Source organism: Pseudopipra pipra, chromosome 8, assembly GCF_036250125.1.
Source record: "Pseudopipra pipra isolate bDixPip1 chromosome 8, bDixPip1.hap1, whole genome shotgun sequence".
NCBI classification, from domain to species: domain Eukaryota; kingdom Metazoa; phylum Chordata; class Aves; order Passeriformes; family Pipridae; genus Pseudopipra; species Pseudopipra pipra.
In genome coordinates, this window is record NC_087556.1 from 23,427,627 (window position 1) to 23,446,547 (window position 18,921).

General features: G+C 57.0%; 1 protein-coding gene across 3 annotated transcripts in view; it reads left to right on the forward strand.

Annotated features, from left to right (window-relative positions):
* The window catches only part of KCNIP2 (potassium voltage-gated channel interacting protein 2), a 45,551-nt gene extending 27,310 nt beyond the window's left edge, over window positions 1-18,241 (forward strand). The window contains exons 2-9 of one of the 3 annotated variants that reach the window (XM_064663113.1): window positions 12,366-12,465; window positions 13,592-13,712; window positions 14,127-14,196; window positions 14,291-14,361; window positions 14,887-14,994; window positions 15,382-15,486; window positions 15,719-15,781; window positions 16,112-18,241. In XM_064663113.1, the coding sequence (XP_064519183.1) occupies window positions 12,366-12,465; window positions 13,592-13,712; window positions 14,127-14,196; window positions 14,291-14,361; window positions 14,887-14,994; window positions 15,382-15,486; window positions 15,719-15,781; window positions 16,112-16,159 (686 nt within the window). In that variant the 3' untranslated portion in view covers window positions 16,160-18,241. Of the gene's footprint in view, window positions 1-5,871; window positions 6,645-12,365; window positions 12,466-13,577; window positions 13,713-14,126; window positions 14,197-14,290; window positions 14,362-14,886; window positions 14,995-15,381; window positions 15,487-15,718; window positions 15,782-16,111 lie in introns of those variants that run through there. The other 2 variants (XM_064663115.1, XM_064663114.1) reach the window with 2 other exon arrangements.
* Window positions 18,242-18,921: the final 680 nt, after the last annotated feature.

Here is an 18,921-nt window from a genome sequence, read left to right on the forward strand (position 1 = left end):
TATGTGTGAATGTGTGCTCGAGGCACACTGATGTCTGGGTTCACCCTCTGTTTCTAGCTGCTCTGTGACCTTGGCTGAGTCCCTTAGTCCCACTGCATCCCCAGCCCTTGAATCTTCTCCTCTTCTGCTCATTGCTGCACTGCCTGTGGGTCTGGCAGTGTCTTGGGCATCCTGCATCACAGCCTCTGCTCCCACTCGTTCTCACAGCCCTGCTTCCCATCTCCCCTTGGTGCTCCCAGCAAAACAGCTGGACCCATCTGCCTGCTTGGAAATGGGGCAGAGGGAGTTGTTGCCCCACATCCTCCCATGATGCTCAGCCGTGTTGGTCCCCATGGGGCACACGTGTCTGGGGCACAGAGGACAAATCTGAGTCATTCCCATCCTGGATGTTTAGCCAGTGCCCATTGTCCTGCCCCTCCCCATGTCCCCCCCTGGGAACCAAGTGCCTTTTAATATCTGTGGCCCGTTTCCTTAGCAACTGCATTAAGCAAATCGATGGAGGTGGTGTCATTGGAGTGGGAGGGCATGCCTCCTTCCCCCCTCAACCCCCCTATCCTTGCCACCCCCCCGCACGCCTCCCTCCACTTGGCCTCTCTCCACCCTTACTCGCAGGCACAACCCTGCTTTGCCTGGGCTCTCGGCCGTGGCTCCTTGAGCCGCCCGCCACAGCCTCACGCTGACCCCCTGCTTGCCCACAGCCGATGGCAGGTGCCCCAGAGTAGAGGGGTGACAGCCGATCCCCTACCAGGGACAGGGGCAGGTGTCCCTGGGGATGTGTGGCCTGGCGGCTGTGGTGCTGGGGTGACAGGGCTCCAGGACGGTAGCGGGGAGGGGTGGGGGAGTGAGGGGCCATGAGACACCCCCATCATGAACCTGGAAGGCCTTGAGATGATCGCAGTGCTGGTGGTCTTGGTCCTCTTCGTCAAGGTGCTGGAGCAATTTGGCCTCTTCGAGCCTGTGTCCTTGGAAGGTAATGGGTGTGGGTGGTGCTGGTGCCTTCAGGAACATGAGGGGCAGGCAGTGGGTGTCCAGAGTTGCCTCTAAGGATGCTCCAAGAGTGCTGCATCCATGAGAGAGTGAGAGTCCTCCGACGTGGTGTTCGTCTGCTGCTTGTAGAGGCATAGGATGCAAGGATTGGGGTGTCCTGCCTGTCCCAGTGGCTGAAGATGTGGGGAGGGGACAATGCTGGCAGGGTGTCTGCTGTATGGTGGTGACTTTGATGTGTGCTGGGGTGTTGTGGGCTGGGACTGTGTGTAAGGGTGCATGTGGGCACCAGGGTTTTTTCCAGCACCTCTAGAGGACCCAGATGTTATCAGAGACCATGGTCACCTCACTCTGCGCATGAGGTGTCAGACTTAGCACAAGCTTGCAGAGCAGCCAGGCTCAGGAAGGATGGGTATCTGCTGGGCTCCCTGCTCCTGGCTCTCCCCAGGGACCCCTGTGGCCCTTGGGCAGGATGGAGGGACACAGAGGGGGCTGTCCAGCTGGGGATGGGCAGTACAAGGTGCTGAGCAGTGTGCACAGGACGCACTTGTTGGAATCTGGATCCGCTCGGGGGATTCTATGCATGGTGGGAGGGAGGTCAGGACTGTTTGGCTAGGTGCTCCCTGGGTTCCCAGGGTGATGTTTGTGTGAAGGGTCCCCCCAACCCTGCCCAGCCTCTGCCCATGCCAGCACACACCCACCTGAAGGATGCTGCAGCCTGCCCAGCCCCTGGCATCAGGGCATGCACTGGGTGAGGGCGTGACAGACAGTTTCCCTGGTCCACTGGTACCCTGTAATGCTCTGCTCTGGTTCTCCAGTGCTAACTCTCACACGGGCTGGGCGTAGTGAATGATGGCTTCCCTCCACAAACAGTGCCAGGGCAATCGCTGGCAGCACTCTTGGGCTGTACTTGTGGGTTGGCTGTGCCTGGGGGTGGGGAGTGAAGGAGCAAATGGGGGGTCTTCTGATCTTGCAAACCTGCTTGCAGGACAGGAAAGCATGGTGGGTGAAAGTTTTCGTTACTGCTTAACTGCTTGCTATGTCCCTGAGCTCCAGCAGCAGTACTCCTAGGTGGATCATACCAGGAAGGAAACTGTGGCAGGAGCTGACCTGGCAAGCATCCCCCCTCCCCAGTTCTTCTGGTGATTTGGGGGCTGCCTTCCCCAGACCCTGGTTTCCCCCTTCCCAGTGCTTTTGTTTCCCCGTGTAGCTGCTCGAAGCTTTGGACTAAAGTTGGCATTGACTGCAGCTGTTCTGCATCTCTCAGGTGTGATGGAAAGCATGGAGACAGTGAGCCTCCCATCTTCTGCAGCAACTCTGCTGAGGGCTCAGGACAAGGCAGGGGCCACTCCTTGGCTGGTGTGGCTCCTCTGTTCCCTGGGGTGCACTTCTCATCCACCTGCAAGTGACTTTTCGCTGGCCTGGGACAGGGCAGGAGAATGGAGATGGGGTGCCCTGTGTCCAGCCTTGTCCCCATCAGCTGTCACCCCTCCAGGGGGGCAGTGGTATGCCTGTCCCCAATCACCTACATTCCCATGGTGGGGAGCTGCAGCTCCCTCTGGCCTGGCTCGAGATGCACCCCAGCTGTGGCAGTGAGAATGGGACCCAGGTGCCCTGGATTGCCAGCAGCTGCTCCCATTGCCTAAAGGTGTCCAGAGGAGAGGGAAGCATATTGCTCGAGGGGCAAAAATTGGCTGAGGTTGAGCTGAGCCCTGGGCACTCTACGAGGAGTTCTCTGTGTGAATGGCAGTGTTTTGGCACGCAGGTGAGATCCTGTTGCATGGGTCACTTCCCCCCGTCGACTTGAGAGGCAGGAGGTAGGAGATTTTGCTCTCTGTGGAAGGTCCTAGGCAGTGTTTGGGGCTGAGAAATGCTGTGTCCACTTTAGGGATTGTTTACAAGCCGTGGCTCGGTCGACAGTGACAGCCCAGAGACCACAAAGAGCCTGAAACCAAACACTAATGGTCAGGTCTGCTAATGGACACAGGGCTCCACCACCTGCTCCGGAGCCATTGATGCTGCCTGCTGCGCTTCCCCTGCTCTGGCTGGTCCTCTGCCTGCGGTTGTCTCTCTGCCCAGGTTGTGCTGGTTTTGTCCCGTGGACAGATTGTGCTGGGAGGCATCCTGCCACCACAGTGATGGGCTGGGAATGGAGCACCTCCAGACGGGACTGGAAAAATACCCAAGCCCTGGAGATGGGTTAAGTGGGAGCATCTTGCAGACAGACTCTGTCTGCCCTTGAGGGAACTTCAGGGTTAGTGGGTTCCCAAACTCAGCTGGATGAGGCCCTGAGCAGACTGTCCTCCATTTGGAGCTGGCTCTTTGAGCAAGGGCTTGGATAGAAGCACTGACTGTCTGCACCCCCTTGCCCTGTCTGCTTGGCACTCTGTCCTCTTGGACCCTGCACAGCCTTGGTGGCACAGGCACAGCCATTTCTGGCAGCAGCAATGGAGCATCTCCCCTGAGTGCACTGTGCTCCAGGATCTCCAGGGCTATCGATGCTGGAACTGATGTTGTTTACCAGCTGGATAATCAATGATGGACTGTGTCACTCCATCTCTGTCCTGTGCCACTGTGCCTGTCCCCAGCCCCAAGCATTTCCTGGCAGAGCCATGCAGGGGGGTCCCAGCCCCCTGCCAAGAGCCTGCTTTGGCCAAGCACTTGGGATGGGGCAGAGAGAGGAGGGGGAGAGAAACACTATCAGTTTGGGCTTCTGAAGTGCAGCATCAATAATTCAGAGCAGAGCAATTGGTCCTGGCTGAGAGGGGGGATGGCGGGAGGGAAAAGGCGGGAGAGTCACCCAGCCTCAGATTAATATTAGATGAAGCTGCAGATTGCTGTTGGCCGGATAATTGGTGCCTGCCCAGGGCTGTTCCTGCCTCAGCTGGTCAGGGTCTGTGCAGGGGGAGGCAGGATTGGGAGTGTCTTGGAGAGCCCCCAACACGGGGTGTGCTGGCCTCTGCCTTCCTTTGGTGGGGTGCTGCTGCTGTCCCAGAGCTGAGGATCCGGAGAGGGAAGCAGGACTGGGGATGGTGCCAAACTCCTCTAGGGTCTGGGGAGAAACTGGAGGGGGTGGCAGCCTGCCTGGGTGCCACCAGCACCCCAAAAGATACCAGGCAGGAGGGTGGTGGCAGTGAGCAGTATGGACACCTCCTGATGGCTGGCTCAGGGTGAGGGTTCCTCCAGAGAGGGGAGAAAGTGAGCATCCCTGAGGTGCTGGTGAGAGCAAAGCCCCGTGCCAAGCCCTGCTTTCCTCCTGCTTTCCTCCTGCTTTCCAGGAACCCTGAATAGGAGTGTTGCATCTTGGCTGAAGGAGGGACTGGCCTTTAGGGATGTGATGCTGGGGTCTCTGGGCTCAGGGCATCATCCAGCCTGGTCGGTTTGTCAGACCCCAGAGGTCAAGGCAGGCTGGCTGCAGAGCCATAGATCTTTGAAATCTAGCCTGGGACAGCTGCAGGTGCTCTGGGTGGAAGTTCTGGGTTCCCGAGGGTGCACCAGAGATTTCTCCATGTGCAGTGGATTTAACCCTTGCTTTTCCTTTTCCAAGGGCTAACAGGTTTTTCACCTGGGCTGGGCAGGGTCTGGTGGCTGCATAAGGATAGAGCTGGCTCATGGTGAGGACTTGCAAAGGAGGGGAAGCAGCAGGGATGTATGGTGCCTGTGATCAGGCCCTGAGCTTGGATCCCAGCATAGCCTTACACTCTAAGTCAGGCTGTAGCTGGGCTGCATCCTGCCGGCACTGGGATCCTGGAGAAGAAAATCTCCCCTCTGTGGAGCCTCTTCCACATGCTCCACACCGAGGGACATCATACCTGGTCATCCCTGTGAACACAGGATGGGATGCACTGTCTCACCCTACCTAGAGGGGGGGTGAGAAGGGGACTTGGTCCTAGGTCTCCTTGGCTGTGATTGCCAGGGCAGGGCAGCTCTCCCAGCCCTGAGCTCCCCAAGGTCCCCAAGTACCCACGGTGCACCCTGTACCTCTGCTGCTGCATGGTGACACGTCCTGCTCAGCCCAGCCAGACCTAATTAGCTTGTTGAATCTCTTCTCCCTCCGGCCTTGTGTTAATCACTTTTCACATTGCTTCCCTCTGAATTCCCTCTGGGCTGGCTTGCTCTTGCTGTTGCTGATGTGCCTGGAGAGGGAAGCAAGGGGACCCAGCTGGACATAGAGCAGGGCCCCCACTCTGCTGTGTCCTGCCTCAGAGACGGGCTCTGAGCCAGCGGGCAGAGGGGTAAGGAGATCACTCAGCCACAGGGAGGTGAGAAAATCACAGGCTGGAGAAAAAGCAATAAATCTAGAGAGCAAAGGAGTCTATTGGGACAACCCTTCTCTGAAGCCCTGCTTGTTGGTGAAGGGTGAAACCTCGAAGTCTAATGAGAGAGGCTGGGGCTCTCTAGCACAGGGTTGTATTGAGTGTTGTGGGAGCTCAGTGGGGTCTCCTTCACCTCTTATCTGTGAAGGGCAAGACTAGACCCCCAAACGGGGCACAGGTGGGAATAGAGGTGCACTGGACTGGGATGTAGGAAGTTGTGGTCCCTGGAGTGCAGGTAGCAGGAGGTCTGATGTGCCATCCATGCTTGCCTGCAGCATCGCCTCCCAGGGATGCAGGATAATGTCTCATTCCCCATGGATGCCTGCCCTGGGGCTTGTATTGCTAGGGCAGGCTGTGGACAGATCAGAAGCAGCTTTTTGGGAGAGATGCATAGACATCCAGCTAAAAAGGACTTTCTAATTACCCTTGTTGCCAGGCTGGGGTCTCTGTCCTGCTGCCCACAAGGCAGGGTTTTGGGTGGGCTGCAGGGAGCCCCCATCCTGGCTGTCTGCCTGACCTGCTTCCCTCCCTCCAGGCAGCACCCTGTGGAGCACGTTTCCACAAGCAAGATATGCAGGGCTGGCAGCCCCCAGCTGTGGCTGTGACTGACCTACTGGTGCCCAGATGTGGGTGTTCTCCCCAGGACGTGATAAGGGAAGAGATGAGGGTGGCAGGTGTCCATGGAGGTTATCAGCAGACAAGGCTGAGCTCCACAGCACAGAACTCGTGTCATGCTGTGGGTCCATGAAAGGGGCACTGTTGGGGTGAAGGTTTGGTGGTTTGCAATGGGGCAGAGGGGTTGTCGTAGGCAGGGCTGGTCCCTGGGCTGGGTGGCAGCACTATCCCAGGAGTGAGTGATGAGCTTGAGGGTCCCTGGAACACTTCAGTGCCACCAGAAGCTGCTGTTAGGGTGGGAGTCAGGTGCACCTGAGCCTCCTACACATAGCCATTTGTGCCAGTTCTGCACCTCTTTGTGGGTTCCTGTGCTGTGGGGTGCCTGTGCCATGCTGTGTAGTGCAGGGATTCTCAGGGTGAGAGCTGACTTCTCAGTCTCTTGGGCGGTTCCATGGGCTCTCTCCTCCCCTGCGGCCTGGGTGCCCCAAGGGACTTCAGAGGGTGCCAGGGCAAAAGGAGGGAGGGCCAAGGCAGGTCTCTCCTCCCCTGCCCTCCCCTCTCTTCCCTTGCTGGGTCTGTTGCTGCCAGACCAGCTGCCTGCTGGGGCTTTGCGCTGGGGTGATGTTGACTGCTGAGGCTCCCTGGGACCTGCAGGGGCTACAAACGGTGGGCATCATCCTGCTGCTCTGCTCCAGCCTCAAGCTACTCCATGCCCTGGGCATCACTGACCTGACCAGGGAAGATGGGATGGGGACAGGGATGGGGTTCTGATGAGATGGGGATATTGTGATGGAGGTGCTCCTCCTGTCCCAAGGGCTGCAGGGTGCTTGGGGGAGGTTTGGAAGGATTAGTGTGGTTTGGGACATTTGGGGGCCATTAGGGTGTCTAAGGTGTCTGGCAGCATTAGTGTTAGGATGTTGGGTGAGAATATTTGGGGACACTGGAATGTGTGGTGTTCGGTGCAGGATTCTAGAAAGTTAGGATGTCTGGGGAAAGATAGGGTGGGGGAATTCTGGGTCTGGAGGCACTGTGATGGAGTGATGTGTGGGCTGCTGGGGGATGGGGACTATTTGGACTATTGGAGTCTGGGGGCAATGGGTTGCAGAGGGCTGGTCTCTGTCAGATGATGGGAAAAAGGGCTGCAGGTAACTGGGGAGATGAATGGGAGCTGGGAGAAAGGAGCAATGGATGTGAGGTGCAGCACCACGTAGGGCAAAGCTTTCCCACTGCTACAGGAATTAGTGGCTGTGGGGGGAACATGGTAAAAGAAGCTAGAGCCCCTGTGCCCTCCCTGTGGGGCTGTGCTAGGACTGCAGAGGGAAGAGGCTGCTGTGGGTGTTGAGCTTCCTGGATTGCCAGGTGGGTGTTGAGGACAGGGCTGGATGTGGCCAAAGAAGAGGACCCAAAATATGTTAGAGCAATGGATACAAGACCTGTTGGTTGTGCCAGGTGAGGGTGGGAGTGCAGGGAGCTACACGGTGCTGCTGCCTTGTTTCCTTTGGCTGCCTTCCTCAACTGTGCCACGGACAATCCAGGCTCAGACAAGGGCTGCAAACAGACTTTGTGTGAGTGTGATTTGGGGTTTCTTTGCCTCCATCCCCTCTGCCTCCTTGCTGGTGCTGGGGATGCTGTGAGGTGAATGGACTACAGATCCTATCCCCTTGGGTAGTCAGATCTTGGAATGGGAGCTGTGATAGAAGGACGCGTGGATAGGAGTGATCAGAGGCTGAGCAGAGGGACAGGAGAAGAGGAAGGCACTTTGCCCGTGAGGTGCTTTCAACCCCCTTGTCATGGAGGATGTCCCTGAGCTGCCTGGGATCTGGCTGGGCTGTGGCTGGGCATGTCCAGGTTTTGTCCCTGTGCCTTACTGGGGAAGGTATGGATGGCATCTGTGTAATAGGTATGCAGAGCACCAGTTCTCTTATGAAATATGGTGTTTGCAGCCAAGAGGAGTTACTGCTCTGCTAGGGCATTTTTTTGGGTAGCTCCTCTGGCACTCTGGATGTGCCACTGATTCCTGCTCCTAGAGAGGTTCCTGTGATGGGATGGGGGCAGGATGTGTCCCTGTGTGGGGGTTTTGCAGCAGGGTGATGTTCCAGTCCTGCAGCCTTACCTGCTCCATTTGGAGAATGCCTGTGCTCCACAGTCCCTTGGCACCTCTATCCTGACCCATTCCCTGCTCACAAAATTTTATACATGGTGTGGCCTGAAGAAATTATTATTCTGCCAACATCTCCTTTGGGTACATCCAGGCTGTCTGGGAGCACTGTCATGGGCTGGGGGTGGGAATGGGGACAGCACTGCTGTGAGCCCTGCTCTGCTCTGCAGCCCCTTCTGGCCCACGGCCCTATCTTCTCCTTTTGGGATCTGCTCAGCACAAGGGTCATTCAGCTGCTCCTCCCTCTGGCACTGGGGAATATCTGCCCCTGAGCCTCTGCTGTCCCACGAACCATAGGTTTAACTTGGCAGCTTTACTCCTCCCAGCTCTGGGTGTCCAGACTGAGGCTACCCCTGTCCCACCCCCAGACAAGGACTCTCTGTCTGGCCCCTGCCAGCTCTGATGTCATTCCGCTGATGTCAGCCACAGTGGCTGCTGCAAGGCACCTCAGTTACACTTGGCTCTGTCATTGCTGACTGATGAGGGTCATTTACAGAGCTGCTGCTGGTGGGACCCATCCTGACATCCCCTAGGGTGGCTGGGGGAACTCGCTCTCTCTTTCTTCTGCCAGCCTTCATTGCAGACCCCAGAAAGCTGTGGTTGGTGGCACTGCCTGAGGCTGGGCACTGCCAGGGGTGGGCAGAGCTGGGGGCTGAGGTATCCTGCTTGGAGCTGAGCCTTGCACAGGGATGATCATCAGCCACAGATTTTAGGGGCAGCTATGTTCAACATTGCTGCCCAGATGGACCCAGTGCCATGGCCTGGCAGGGGGAGCCTGGGGACTTGCCTCTGGCCTCCAAGGAAAAGGCGATGCTCTGGAAGGGGATAGAGGCTCTTTTACAGAAAAGAATGTATTCCGGGAACTGTTGACCTCTTCCCTGTGCTGCCAGGCTGTCTGAAAAGGGTCCTCTCGCCCAGCAGCCTTGTGCCGCCCCAGCACTGCTCCTGGGGCAGAGTGCTGTGACAGATCAGCCTTGGGGTACCAGCTCCTCCTGATCTGCTGACTTGACCCGGTGTTGCCCCTTGGAGCCAAGCAGGGTTTGTGAGAGCTACATGACTGGTGGGCTGCTGGTGCTCTGCTCCTCTCCTGGAATGGTGCATGCCTGGGAGCTGAGCTGGGGACACTGCAGGGGGTCTTGGTGCTGTGGGATGCACATTTTCCACCCATCATGACAATGCATTTATTAACAGGTTACTGAGAGTGATGGGGGAGTTTTGGCACTGCCTGTTGGTTTGTTATTGTAGGGCCTTTTCTAGCAGGAGGATGCTGTGGAAGGGATCTGCTGTTAGTCTTCTCAGCCAGCCGTCCCTCAGAGGGCACTGGTGGCTGTGGCTCTGGGAGGACAGGGACATCATTATGCATCAGGCTGACCCTGGCTTCTGCTTTTCATCTGGAGAGACTATGGAGCAGCCCAAGCTTGAGTTCTCTCTGGGAAAGGGGTGTCAGCCATGTACAGCACTGTGTAACCCCCCAGTATGGTGGCATTGGCTGGATCCAGCCCCCAAGGACACATCAGCTGTTGGTGGCTCAGTACAAAGTGGTCCATGGCTGTCCTGCTGGTGATCACTGCTGGGACCAGGGATCCACTCTTATAGATTACTTCAGAGCCAGTGTGCAGCAGCCTCTGGGATTCATTTCAACAGCATGTGGAGGTGGGAATGGGAAATTCCTTCCCCTTGTTGTGCTGCCCAAGGATGGAGGCTCAGTTTGTGTGTGCATATTTTGAAGTTGCCAGGCTGTGGCGTGATGCATGGGAAGTGACAAGCCACTTAACCTGGCAGACCTCCCACCGCAGATAAAACACTGCCAGCCCTTTCCATTGGCATGTTCCGTGCCAGCCGCTGGATGGCCCTTGCAGAAGGGTGGAGAGCAGAGTGGTATCTGGAAAAGGAGCTGTTCCTGACATGGACAGGACTTGGTGCTGCAGATGTCCCTTGTGCCCAGTGGCAGCTCATGGTTGTGCTCCACTCCTGGTCTTTGGGCAGAGCTGTTTCCCAGCAAGGGGGAACCGCCAGATTTGCTTGTGGTTTGGATGCTGAGGACAGAAAGGGGATGGTGTGTCCTACCCAGCAGAGCCCTTGGATACACCAAAGCCAGGACAGCAAAGCCCCAGCCTGGGTCACCCCTCTCCTATTTTTAAGCTGCATGTGCTGAACATGTTCCCTCCCCTGTCCTGGGGACCCAGGAATTGGGCCCCCTTTGGTTTCCTCCTTAAGCAAATGCCTATGTTCTTTATTTTTTTTTCTTTTTCCTTCTTTATAACAAACTAAAGTGTAACTTGCACCTGACCTGACCTACTGCACGTGCCTATACCTGCTGCCCCTGTGAGTCCAACCACAGTTTACTCTCTGTTGCATCTCTCTTGCTGTGTGGTTTCCCTTCTGCCCTGCTCCCTCCCCAGTCCATGACCCTGGCATTGGGTGTCGCTCTGCCCATCCTGTCCCTTCTCCTTCTCCTCCTGAGCAAAGAGGACATTCCTGCCTACCAGGTCTGTTCCCACAGCTCCACTCTGTTGGAGGGACCTGGCAGCAAAGCATCCTTGGAAAGCTGAAAGGTGCAATTTCCCTTTTCCTCTGCAAAATAAGGCCCTGGAAACATATCTGGGACAAAATCATGGTTTATGTATAGCTGATGCCCACTTCTAGGAAGGAAAAATCCTCTTTCCTCTCCTGCCTGCAAACCCTGGGACAGACAGGAGCCAGGTTGTGCTTTTATGCCAGTGCCACAATCCTGGTCCTCACTCTTGCCTGTCATCCCCTGACAAATGCCAGGGGGTGCATTTGTTCATTCCTATGTGTTTGCACATCCCTGGCACCCTGCTGTGGATGCCACTTCCCTGGGGAGAGTTTTCCCTGTCTGAGTGGCTTTGTGTGATGTCCTGCTAGGACAAAGACCTCCTGGAGCTGTTCTCCATCCCCCAGAATGATGGATCTCCCTATCCCAGCCTGCTGCATTGGTGTAATCTCAAAGGGTCCCAGGTCCTGCCTGTGGGCACTCAGAAGCCTACCTGCCTAGCTGCAGCTGCTGGATGCAGACCCACATCCCTATCCTCGTGCTGGGTACCATGCAACACCGTTTCTCTGTCATCTGGGGCTTGTCCTAGCCCCCCAAGGCTAAGAAAGCTGCTAGAGAAGCCCCATCTGCTGGCCCCCTAGAGAAACAACTCCAAAACCAGGGTTTGGGATGCGCAGGCATTGTGACCTGCTGCTTGCAGATGTCCAGGATGCTTGGACCAAACGCAGTTTCACCAGAGCCCCAAAGGGACTTTGCACCTTTCGTATCATTTGTGCCCCATGCTGCTGTCTGCCTCCCTTTGGGGGCTGGAGCCCAGCATGGCCTTCATCCCCTCCTCTTCCTCCCTTCCCCACCTGCAGCATTAGTCCTGTGCTGAGTTTGCTGGCTTGAGGCACTGCGGGAAGGGAGGGAGCGGGTCTGCAGCCATGAGGGAATACCAAGTGGGAAAGATAGGGCTTAGCAAAGTCATTGGGGTCCAAATGGGGGAATAGGGTGTGGCAGGTGGGTCAGTGCAGTGAGGGGACCTACTATTTATGCAGGGCCACTTGAATGTGATGGCCATGGGCCAGGCTGGTGTGGGGAGCCCCTCACCCTGCCCCATAGCCTGGCCAAGGCAAAGCCCTGAGCCTTGTTCCCCTTCTGGCTGTCTCAAGCAGGTCCCTGGACTCGAGTCCCAGTGTTGTCCTGGGGTGGGGGTGCATGCTGCAGTCTGGACTGCATGGCGGGGTTCAGTGCATGCTTTGCCTTCAGCCTTCAGGTGCCAACAGGATCAAACCCAGCCTGAGCTCGGGGAGGATGCAATGCCCTGGTTCAGCCAAAGGCTATTTCTTGGCCTTCATCCTACCCTGTCTCCCTGCACAGCCCTATGGGGAGGGTCCCCAGGGAGCAGATATTTGTCCTCAAGGCTAAAGGGCAGAGTCCAGCTCTGCCATCTCCTGGGTTTCTGGGTGCCTGAGTGTCTCCAGTGCTCCCTGACATGCTCCGATGTGGGGGTGCAGAGGTGCTGAGTGTGGGTAGCTCAGCAGGGTTGCCCCTTTGCCACCCCCATCCTTCCCAAGGAGGGAAATTTGCGTGCCGGGTTTGTCCTGGGATGAAGCAGGAAGGCTGAGCAGAGCCTCGGCTGGGCTTTGCCTTCCTGCTCCTCCAGCCTCACGCTGCATGTGCTGCCTCTGGCCCCACTCACCCCGCGCCGGGTGCCCAACCCTGCTGCCCGCCGGGACCGGGGCCGATGCTCTGTTAACTCTTCTTCTGCTTGGTGACTCCTTCTTTCTTCCAGGCAATCCGCCAGTCCAAACTAAAAAAGCGCTGAAGCAGCGATTCCTCAAACTGCTGCCCTGCTGCCGGCCCAAATCCATCCCCTCGCTCAGCGAAAGCAAGTGCTTCTTCTTGCCTTTGTGTGTGTGTGTGTGTCCCCGGCGGTGCTGCTGCCTGCTCTCCGCCCTGGCCCTGCCTGCGGGAAGGGGACGCCTCCGCCTCTCCCCTGCTCTGGGTTTGGGACTATCAGGATCAATCCTGCCTTGGAGGGGTCCGATCCCGTGGGCTCTGCACCAGCCTCTGTCCTCACCTGCCGACAGGCTGGTTTTCTTCCTCTCCAGCTCCCCGGAGCAGCTCCCAGCGGCAAGACCGGCTTGGGAGCCGGCTCAGGGCAGCCGGACTCTCCTGGCGCTGGTTTAAGGGGTGGGGGGTTGTTGCTCAAAGTTCAATGTCGGTTTGGAGATGGAGGTGTAATGGGGGGATGAAAAAGGCTGAGCAGGAGTGAGCACAGAGCCACTTAACCCCCTGCACTGGGTGTGCTTGGCTCCTCGGTGAGTCCAAGCCCCTGCTCAGGGTCTCTTTCTGCCCACCGGTGCAAGCCAATCGCCCCTGGGAAAAGGTGAGTATGGAGGGGCAGGGGCTGAACCATCCCACGGAGAGGGGGTACTTGCTATGGGACCACAGCTCCTCTTGGCTGAAGTGGGGTCTGGGGGTGCTGGCTGCTGCAGGCAGGGGTTGTGCAGCTTGACAGATGGGTGAGGAGAAGCCATTGATGAAGGTGGGGGCACAGTGGGCAGGATGGAATCTTGAAAGGCTGGGGCATTTGGGGCTGGGAGTTCTGGAGGGGCAACTCTCCTGCTGGACATGAACCCTGGTGCAGCACAGACCTGCAGGACATCAAGGGCCTCAGCTCCACAGGGCAGACACTTGTGCTGGTGGGAGGAGAAGGGCAGGCAGGGAGGGTTTCAGCACTGGAGGGGTTTCACACCCCCTTTCTGCTCAGCCTGGGCTGTACTGGAGGCTGGGGAGGCTGTTGCCCAGTGTCCATCCCTGGTCTGCCCCTAGGGTCTCTGAGTGTCCCCTGCTGGCATAGACATAACTCTGGCTGAGCAGAGCACCCCAAAAATATGTCACCCTGGGCAGGTGTGAGACCATGGGATGTGCTGTCCTGCCCCCTGGCATGATAGGGTAGAGTAGGACAGTGCTGGCCTCAGCTGCCCTCTCTTCCCCTGGGTTCCTTGCAGACAGTGTTGAGGATGAGTTTGAGCTCTCCACCGTCTGCCACCGCCCCGAGGGGCTGGATCAGCTTCAGGAGCAGACCAAGTTCACCCGAAAAGAGCTGCAGGTCCTGTACCGAGGCTTCAAAAATGTGAGTACCCCTTGACCAGCTTTGATAGCCCCACCTCTGCTGCCATGTCCACCTCAGTGTTGTTTTGCACCTGGCAGTGCCCAGTGTTTGTGAAGGCTGTTGGGACCTTGAGGTTGATGTTTATATAAGGCTACAGCCTAATCCTGCCTCCAGTGAGCTCAGTGGGGAGACCTGATCCTGTGCTCCATTTCCTTGGATGCAGAAAGCCCCCTTCCCGGGTGCCTGGAATGCAGAGCCTCTCCAGTGAGGGGTGCAGCCCACAAAATCAGAGAGATGCTCCAAGCAGCCTTACCAGCCACCCCACCAGGTGTGCAGGGCAGGGAGCAAGGCAAAGCAAGGGAGTCACAGGGATTTAGGGTGGTGCTCACCCCTCTCCTGCAATGTGGAAGTGACGCTGTGGCTTGGCCCTGGCAGGAGTGCCCGAGCGGCATTGTCAACGAAGAAAACTTCAAGCAGATCTATTCACAGTTCTTCCCTCAGGGAGGTGAGTGCCCATCCCCATCCCCAAGCCCTGCATGGGTGCCTCTGTGAGGCAGGGGGTCACACAACAGTCCCTCATACTGCCCTTCTCCCTGCAGACTCCAGCACATACGCCAGCTTCCTCTTCAATGCCTTTGACACCGACCACGATGGGTCTGTCAGCTTTGAGGTGAGCTGTGGCCAAGGAGGGGGTGATGGGATGGCAGTGGGGCAGGAAGAGTGCATCTCTTCAGGTACTGCGGGCTGGGATCAGCAGCATTGCTGTTGCAGATAGATGAAGAGCTTTGCAGGAGCTGGTGGAGTTTATTAAATTCCCAGAGGCAGTAGAAAAACAGTGAAAAGCAACAAAAAATGGCTTTCTGTATTTTCTGGCTAGTGTCTTGTATGATATCTAGACTGGCAGAAACAACCATGGCTGGGTCTTGTTCAGGCTTTGGCTGAACAGCAGGTCCTGATGCACAGTGTCCTCTTGGGTGCTGTGACTCAAGGGACCAGCGTGGGACATATACGGGGTCAAGCAATTGTTTCTCCCCAGGCTCTATTCGATACCAATATTTCCCTTCTCAGCCCAGCCCGAGGCCACATCTGGGCTGAGTTCCCCTCTGCTGGAGGGACAAGCAGGGCAGTACCCTTTGTGTCTGTGAGGCCCTTTGTGGCTGTAACTCCCATTTGCTTGCCTTATCTATCCTTGCAGGACTTTGTGTCTGGGCTGTCCACCATCCTGCGAGGCACCATTGACGATCGCCTGAACTGGGCCTTCAACCTCTATGACCTGAACAAAGATGGCTGCATCACCAAAGAGGTGGGATGGGGGGTCCAGACAGGTCCCCAGGACCGGCACAGGTTTGCACCTGCCAGGGACAAGGGCAGGACTCGGGAGTGTTGGCTGAGCCCTGGAGGAGAGCTCAGAGGGTCAATATTTAACTGATCTTAGCTCTGCAAACATGTCCCTCCTGGCTCCTTGGCACTGGTGTGTCTCTGGGATAGAGGGTAGATGAGGGGTGTGCTGCTTTGGGGCTCTATCACACATGCAGGCACACACATGGCCCACACTGTGCACAGAACCAGCAGAAACACATCTGAGCACCCCACAGGTCTTTTGGAAGCATCATGAAAAAGATGTGGGTTGGGGACTGGGTGGAGACAGAGCCCTGTGTTGACCCTGCAACCCTGCTTCCCTTCCCATCAGGAAATGCTGGACATCATGAAGTCCATCTACGACATGATGGGCAAATATACCTACCCGGCCATGCGGGAGGAAGCGCCCCGGGAGCACGTGGAGAACTTCTTCCAGGTGAGCTGAGCATATCCTGGGGAAGCAGAGCTCCAGCACTGAGCCAGTGACTGCAGTGGGTGCAGCAGAAAACACCCCACACTGGGGATGAAGCAGAGCTCTGCTGGTCCTGCTGGGTGCTTGGGGATGGCTGCCACAGAGGTGTGCTGTGTCCACCCTGGGCAGGGGGTACTGGGCTCTCCCTGGGCTGGGGCTGTCCCTGCTATTACCCCTGTGATGTGCTTGTCTGCAGAAAATGGACCGGAACAAGGATGGTGTGGTGACAATTGAGGAGTTCCTGGAATCCTGCCAGAAGGTAAAGCCACCAGCAGCTCTTCTCTGGGCTGGGTCACCACCCTGTCTGTTGGAGACCTTTGTCCCCCACACTTCCCTCCTGGCAGAGAGGGGATGACGCCAGGGCTCCCAGGGCAAGTCTGGAGCTCTGCTTTGGGAAGTGTACCCATGCTGTCATCCCTGTAGAGATGACAAGAGCCATGCATCCCAGCAGGGCTTGAAAACTGCCTGTAATCCCTGGGGCTCTTGACTCATGTGCCAGAGCTGCCATAAGGGTAAAGCCAAGTTTGGGGGAGCTGCTCAGATTCCTGTTCTGTGCCCAACTTGCCCACTTCCCACCTGCTCCCGACAGGACGAGAACATCATGCGGTCCATGCAGCTCTTCGACAGTGTGATTTAGCTCCCGGACCTGCCTCCAGCTCAGCGCTCCTGACACTGGGCCCAGAACCTGCTTCTCTCTCTTGACTTTTCCTTCAAGCCTCCCCTCCACTGGCTGCACAGACACCCCTGCAGGAAGGGACCTCCCTTTCCGGAGATGCAGTCAGCACTGAGATCTTCCCTTTCCCCTGAGCTGGCTCTGCTTTCCTCGGGGGATCCCAAGCAGGTGCTCCCAGACATCGGAGCATGGGCATGGCTGGCACAGGATGAGCATTTCACCTGGATGGACCTCCCTGCACCCATTCCTGGTGCAGAAGCTGCAGCCTTGGGCTGCAATAGAGGGTTTTCCCCATGCACACCACCCGTGCAGCTCCCCTAATCCTGATCCTCCCCAGCCCCAGGAGCCCCCAGTCCTGGCTCCAGCCCAAACCCTCCAGTGATGCTGTCTAGAAACCACTAAAGTCTTGCAAAGGGCCCCAGTGCCTTGGCTTCCTCCCCTGCCCTGGCTGTGTCCTGCCATGGGGAGCATGTCCAGCGTGCCAGCCACCCTCCCTGTCCAGACACTGGGCCAGTGGGTGGGCAGAGGGACCATGCCTGGAGAAGGCAGCCGCATGGGCACCTGGGGCTCATTGCTGCATGAACTGTGGGGAGCATCCCCTGATCCCAAGGGTCCTGGTTAGACCTAGGAGGCTCATCCTGACAAGGGGAGAGGGGAGACTAAAGGAACCCCGAGGTGACTTCTTGTGGCACAGGTCCCCCAGAATGAAGGATGCGAGGCTGGAAGGGCTGCAACCTCAGCCCCTGTCCCTTGAGTTCAGGGTGCTGGCACACAGGGACCTCAGGGAACCACTTTGAGGCTCCAATCAAGAGATACCCTTTCCAACCTTTCCTGAGGACATGGAAGCCAGGGTATGAGGACACATAAAAGAAGGAGATGTGCTGGGCTCTGGTGGCTGTCCTGGCCCTTAGAGCTCCCAGCTATGCTCTTGGCATCGTTTGCTGCTCCCAGGCCCAGGCTCATCCCAGCCCACCTGCTGCCCAGGGGCTGGGGAATGAGCAATGGGACAGAGAGGTGTTCTCACAGGCATAGCCCTGTGCTGGGGATGTGGTTGAGCTGGCAACTCCTGGGAGAGATAGCTGAGGCTGGGGACAGCCAGAAGTCATTGCCATGCTGCTGGCAGGCTGGAGGGTCACCTTGGGGCAGGGGGGCTCATCCCCATCTCCCAGCATGGCCAGGTGAGAGCCTGCATGGGGACCCTGGTGCTCCCCACATCCTTGTCACCATCAGCTCCTTGGAGCTGAGTGTGTGCAGGCAAGGCTGTCCTGCCCACATACCACTTCGAGTTGTAGCTGAGTGATGCCCATGTGCTAATGATCCCATGCCAATGCCAGAGGCCCTCCACAGGCATTGGGAATGTACCCAGCCTTGGCAGTCCCTGACTGTGGCTCTAGCATCTGCATCCTTAGCAGCCAAGGGTGATTTGGGCTGGCCTAAACTGCAGTGTCTGGGATCAACTGGGAAGGAGTGCAAGGCCAGCACGCACGTCAGGCTGGGCCCCAGACCCAGGCTGAGCCCCTGGTGTTGGAGACATTAGAAATCCCCCCTGGGGCTCTGAGCCAAAGCTACGGGGCCACTCCCCAGCGGGACCATCCTTATCCCATCCCTTGTAGATATGATGTGTTTTTTAGGTTCATTCAACACATTATTCACCTCGCAGAAATGACGTGTTTTTTTAGGTTCATTCAACACACCCTTCATCTTGCAGACCTGTTCCCAGGTTTGTTGTGGGGCTGAGCTCCCACTTGCATTCTCTCAAGGGTGGGAGGGCAGGTATCCCAAACCTTACCCCTTGCGTCCCTTTCTCCCTGTTCTCCCTCCTCCCAGGCTCTCTGGGGTGCCCACAATCCCCCTCCCACACGGAGCAGATGCCGCCTTCTCCCTCACGCTGTAGGTCGCATGGAGTGACCCCCTGCCCTGGGGCATGGTGACCCACAACCCGCTTGGCATCTCCAGTCTGTATATTTTGTATTATAACAATTATATGGGTAAAAAAACCCCAAACAAACAAACCAACCAATAAAATCTAACCACAGTCGCTATGCACACCACCGTTATGGTTTTGCATCTGTCAGCTGTCTGGGGTGGGGGTGAAGGGGAAATGCGGGACTGAGTCTCTGCAGAGGGTGGCAGCCTTTTTGGGGTGCTGTGGCTGCAGGGTGCTCTGCAGAGGTTGCACAGGGGACAAGGTGTGAGCTGAGCCTGGCCATGCCATTGATGGTCCTGTAAATACAGACTTTCCCCTGCTAAGAGGCCATAGACATTTAGGCTAAAAAGCTCTTACACCAAGTATGTCAGGTCCCAGGAGTGAGGCTGTAAGGTATGTGAGATGCTGTTGGGTGAACCCGAGCTTGGGACCAGGTGGCCCTTGTTAGGATGTGGCATTTAAGGCTGAGCTAACAGGAAGATGGTCACCTACCACCTTGAAGAGGTAGGTACGGACTGGGGAGGGCTTTACCTTAGGGACATGAACTCATGGGCAATCACTGGTTGTTGGAAAAGTGCAGCCTTGAGAACTGGGAAAAAATGAAGCAAAGCAAAGAAAAAACAAACATGGAAGAAAGAAACCAGCAGAACAAGGTCTGGACCTGATGTGGGACAGCAAAACGCTCCAGCTTTATACAGTCTGTGGTCCAGGAACTGGAAACTCAATGCAAAGAGCTGTCTGGAGACCAAAACATCTTAGAAGGATGAGCTCTGGCTATGGGGGGAATTACCACTGTGGC